At 33.8% G+C, this 5284-nt stretch overlaps 1 protein-coding gene across 1 annotated transcript; it reads left to right on the plus strand.

Annotated features, from left to right (window-relative positions):
- The first annotated feature begins 305 nt into the window (after positions 1-305).
- On the plus strand, positions 306-1323 carry LOC141292108 (uncharacterized). Its single transcript, XM_073824064.1, has 3 exons — positions 306-360; positions 508-837; positions 1007-1323. The coding sequence occupies exons 1-3, from the start codon at positions 306-308 to the stop codon at positions 1321-1323; spliced, it is 702 nt and encodes a 233-aa protein (XP_073680165.1).
- Positions 1324-5284: the final 3961 nt, after the last annotated feature.

Consider the following 5284-nt stretch of genomic DNA (forward strand, 5'->3'; position numbering starts at 1 on the left):
CAAGTACTCTTATGGCAACAGTTTGAAATTCTTTGCAGTCATTAACTGTTAAGAGATAAGGAACTCAAACCTTAAATGGCCCATTTTACCTGATGGCCCAATTTGCCTGATATCACCCTATTCTTTTAGCTTGTGTGGGAATTTAAAACAGCTTTAACTCAGAGTGATTGTAAGCCAGAAATGAGGACAATCGACACCTTCAGTGAAGCCGTTCACGAGAGTTTAAATGCTGGGGAATATTCCCATCTTCCCACAGCTATAAAGAAGAAGCAAGCAGGAGAAACAACTGACATACTGTTGGAAAGATGGAGTTTGAGGAAGAACCCTGCAGAAGAGATGAAGATACAGAGGAACAAACAGGTTGGTGTTTTCCTTCATTCTCGCTAATGACTGATGAAGAGCATTGAGATGAAAACTGACATAGAAACAATGCATCTAATTGCTAAATTGAGACTTCATTATATTTCATTTACTTTTACATTTGTTTTTGTTATATGTTCATTTTAGACACAAAGACTAAAAAAGCACGAGCTGGAAAAACAAAGGTCAAAGGATCTTCCACATGCACCAAGTGTGGAAAGAGTTACAAACATAAAGCAGAAGTTAAAAGACACATGAGAGTAATTCACGCCGGAGAAAAGCCTTATACATGCAGTCAGTGTGGAAAGAGTTTTGGACTCAGATCAAAACTTAACAGACACATGAAAATTCACACGGGAGAAAAACCCTTCACATGCACTGAGTGTGGAATGAGTTTTATGCTGAAAGAAATCTTAAAAAAGCACACAAGAATTCACACTGGAGAAAAACCGTTCACATGCACTCAGTGCGGAAAGAGTTTCACATCCAAAGTCGCTCTCCAAATCCATCTGTCTTCTCATGCCGGAGAAAAGTCGTTCTTCTGTGATCAGTGTCATAAATCATTTGTTTGTTCATCAAGTTTAAGAGAACACCTTAAACTTCATACTGGTGTCAAGCCTCACGTTTGCTCTTTTTGCAAAAAGAGTTTTTTCACGAATGCAAACTTTAAAAGCCCACGAGACCATTCATACTGGTGTGAGACCTTTTGTGTGCTTTGACTGTGGAAAGTCCTTTGTTAGACCCAATCTCCTGAGACAACACCAGAGGCTTCACACTGGAGAGAGACCGTACAAGTGCTCACACTGTGGAAAGAGTTTCAATTACTCGTCTTCTTTAAAAAAGCATGAGATCGTTCACACTGGAGAGAAGCCGCACCAGTGCTCTCCATGCGGGAAGAGTTTTAACCGACTCTCTACTCTAAAGACTCATATGAAAAAGCATTGCCCAAAGTTGCCTAAATGAGCCAGTCAGGGATACAAGTTTGCTTCCTGTTTATTTTTTATCCTGAAGGGTTAAATTACATTACTTGTGCATGTGAGCTTTTGTGAAACTGGCAACAATAATCCATACACTGCAAAAAGTTTTCACCAGTTTCAACTTAAAAATTTAAGATTAGCAGCTGCCTTAAGATTTTAATTTAAATCAACTTAAGTCATTTAAACTCACAAGTGATATCAACTCATTTTTATTGTAATAAGTTAAAATGACTTGTCGTTGTAAGCTGATTTAACTTAAAAACATAATGCAGCTGCTGAACTTAGGTTTTTAAGTTGATTTTGGTGAAAACTTTTTACAGTGTACAAAATTCTTAAATCGAGAAGGATTTTCTAGACAAGTAAAAATGTTTGTCTTGTTTTCAGAAAAAAAAAAGTCAAAATTAAGTTGAAACAAGCTAAATAATCTGACAATGGGGTAAGAATAATAATTGTTTTCAGTTTGAAATAAGATTTTTTTGCCTACCCCATTGGCTGATCATTTATAGTTCTACGCAAAAACTCACTTAATTTTGACTTGTTTTTTCTGAAAACAAGACAATCATTTTTACTTGTCTAGAAAATTCTTGTAGATTTAAGAATTATTAGATATTTTGGCTGGAAACAAGAATCCAAGTAAGAAAATCTAAGTAAAGAAAAGCATTTTTTCCAGTGTAACTTTATAGAGCATATTGAAAAGACTTTCTAAGATTGAATTCACTAGGAGAATCTGTGAATGTTCATGTTTTATTGTGTTTTTAAACTCAATCTGTAAACAGTGTGGATGAAAATGTTTAAAATTGGTAAATTAGATCATGGTATATCTTATGATTGAATGAGATTGTTATGATATTTTCTGACCTTTTAGATGTGTGATATGCAGTAATTGCTTTAAAACGATGAGAAATAAAGAATAAAACTAATTGTATGACTCATTTATATAATGTACTGTAAAAAATGTTTAACAATGCAACATTGCTATTCACTTACAATCTTAAAAATAAAGGTGCTTTAAAAGGTTATTTACAGCGATGCCATAGAAGAACCATTTTTGGTTCCACAAAGAACCATTCAGTCAAAGGCTCTTTAAAGAACCATCTCTTGCTTACCTTTTCATAATCTGAAGAACCTTCTTCCACCACAAAGAACCTTTTGATTTTAAAAAAATATATAGATGTTTTCTTTTTGTATTTATATGTGACCCTGGACCACAAAACCAGTCTTAAGTCGCTGGGGTATATTTGTAGCAATAGCCAAAAATACATTGTATGGGTCAAAATTATTGATTTTTCTTTTATGTCAAAAATCATTAGGAAATTAAGTAAAGATCATGTTCATGAAGATTTTTTGTAAAATTCCTACTGTAAACCTATCAAAATGTATTTTTTGATTAGTAATATGCATTGCTAAGAACTTAATTTGGACAACTTTAAAGGTGATTTTCTCAGTATTTTGATTTTTTGCAGCCTTAGATTTCAGATTTTCAAATAGATGTATCTCGGCCAAATATTGTCCTATCCTAACAAACCATACATCAATAGAAAGCTTATTTATTGGGCTTTCATATGATGTATATATCTCAGTTTTGTAAAATTTAACCTTATGACTGGTTTTGTGGTCCAGGGTCACATATAATATGAAGAAAAAACACCAAAGTAGTTTTGAAACCTGAATCAAATATGTGGTCTGTATTTACATCATCAATGAAATACCTCTTATCCTGGTAAAATATGGACTGACATTTATGGTCATTTAAGATCTTAACTTATATGTTTATGGGTGATTCAATAAATGCAGTCATATTTGGTGTCTGAAGTGATTGTTTTCTGCTTTCTTCAGATGGTTATATTTTTTATTATTTTAATAATGTCACTCATTGTTATGAATTGCAAGATGTTACAGTCCACAACAATATAATAATTTCTGCAAAAAGTGTCTTAAATAGATTTCAATCATGCTTTTTTGTTGTCCGAATTAGTCAGTGCATTTTTTCCCATCATGTATTTTCACAAAAATAAATAAAATTGTTGACTAAAATCTCATAGACATTATTAATGCATTTTCGCTCCCTTAGAATATTTCAACAACATTTGTTTTTTGTTTGTTTGGATATATTTAATACATTTTTAGATTAAAAAAAGATTTGCTCCAGTGGGCGTTTTCTATGAAGACATATGTTTTTTTTTTTTTTATATTATCTTAGTTTCAAGTGTTGGAATGTAAGGACTGTTTGTGTAATGAAACGAGAAGGATTTTTCCTGTTTTTCCTGATTTTTTTTTTTTTTTTAATTGTATTGTTGACAAACAGTACCATAAAGATGTGAAAGTAAAAAAAGGTAGTAACTTGTATTTGGCAAACACTGAATTATTAAAATTAAATGTGGCATTGGAAAGATGGAGCTGGAGGAGGAACCCTGCAGAATGAGAGATGAAGATACAAAGGAACAAATAGGTTGGCGTTTCCCTTTATTGTCTTTCATGACTGATGAGGAACATTAAAATGAAAAATGACTTTGTAGTAAAATAGATTTGTGCCAAATTGAACCTGAAGGGCATTTCTTTTTGTTTCTCATTTGTGTTTATTTAACTGAATTTTGGGGATTTAATAGTTTTGACTGGAGACAAACAGCATTTGTTTAAAAAAACGTATCATTTCATAAACGAAGATGGACCAAGTGATTGAATCAAGGGGTTTATCAACTGTACACTAATAAATCATTCTTTTAAACACAGAATGTTTGTCTAAAGATTCAATTAATTGTTACAGAACAAATATATTTCGGACTGGTAATTCACTAGCTTTATAGTGTTAACCTCTTAAACTCTGCGGAAAGTGTTTCAAAATGTTGCTTAGAGTCTCCTCTTTACGAGGAATACCATAACTTTTAGTTTTATGATTCATAAAGTAGTAAAATTATGCTTAGAATTTATGTTGTTCCACACACAAATTTCCGCCTAACGATTGTGAAGAATTATTACAAAGAATGTGTATTTCTTATATTTTTCACAAAACAGACAAGTCATATATCACAAGAAAGCTCTCATTCTCAAGAATCTGACCATATAAATCATTTTATTGTGTGACAAACACAGATCAAATAATCTTCAATTGAATCGCGATGTCAGAATATACTTGAAGAATATGATGATATATTATATTACTTTCCTCCACATACTACTGCTTCAGTTAGCCGCAAATAGCCACAAACTCCATTTTATCTTTTAGATTAGGATCTCTTCTTTCAAACAAGACCATTTTCACGTTTCTGCGTTGCACCATTGCTGAGAAACCGTTGTTTTGCCAGATGCGCTCGGGCGCGGCTTTCCAAACGCGCTCTGAACCGCTCAAGCAGGTGTGTGTGTGTCTGCGGCTGCACTTAGAGCGTGTCAGTAGATCAGATTACACCCTCCGGCCGCATGCCGTGCTGCTCCGAGGTGTGAACGATGACAGCTCAGCCTCTCCAGACGCGAAGAAGAAGCAGAGCCATGGGGAGGTTCCGGGTCACAAAAGATGCTTCGACGGTGCCGGGCATTGTGGGATATGTAGTTTTTGGACTCTTACACCGGAGATATGCGTCTGTTGGCGTCTCAGAGGAATATAGCGGTCTCAATTATCCAAAATAGACGCTAAATGAATAAATAACGGGCCGTTTCCATGGAGAGCAGAGGATCCGCGGCTCATAAGCGCGTCTATAAGTATAACAGTGCTTCTATTCAGGTTTGTTTTATTCTTATAATTACTTTGAAACGTAAAGGACACCAAAACAATCTGCTAAGCTATGTATTGAGTGTATATTGAATGTTGACAGTAAAGTACAGTATGTGTTTCAGTAAATACACAGGCAAACATAAAAATGAAACATAATTCAGTCAATTATCATGAAAAGTGCTATGGTACATAGTAAAATAGTATTCTATTCTATTCTATTCTCAATAATGTGCTTTATAAA

Source organism: Garra rufa, chromosome 19, assembly GCF_049309525.1.
Source record: "Garra rufa chromosome 19, GarRuf1.0, whole genome shotgun sequence".
Classification (NCBI taxonomy): Eukaryota; Metazoa; Chordata; class Actinopteri; order Cypriniformes; family Cyprinidae; genus Garra; species Garra rufa.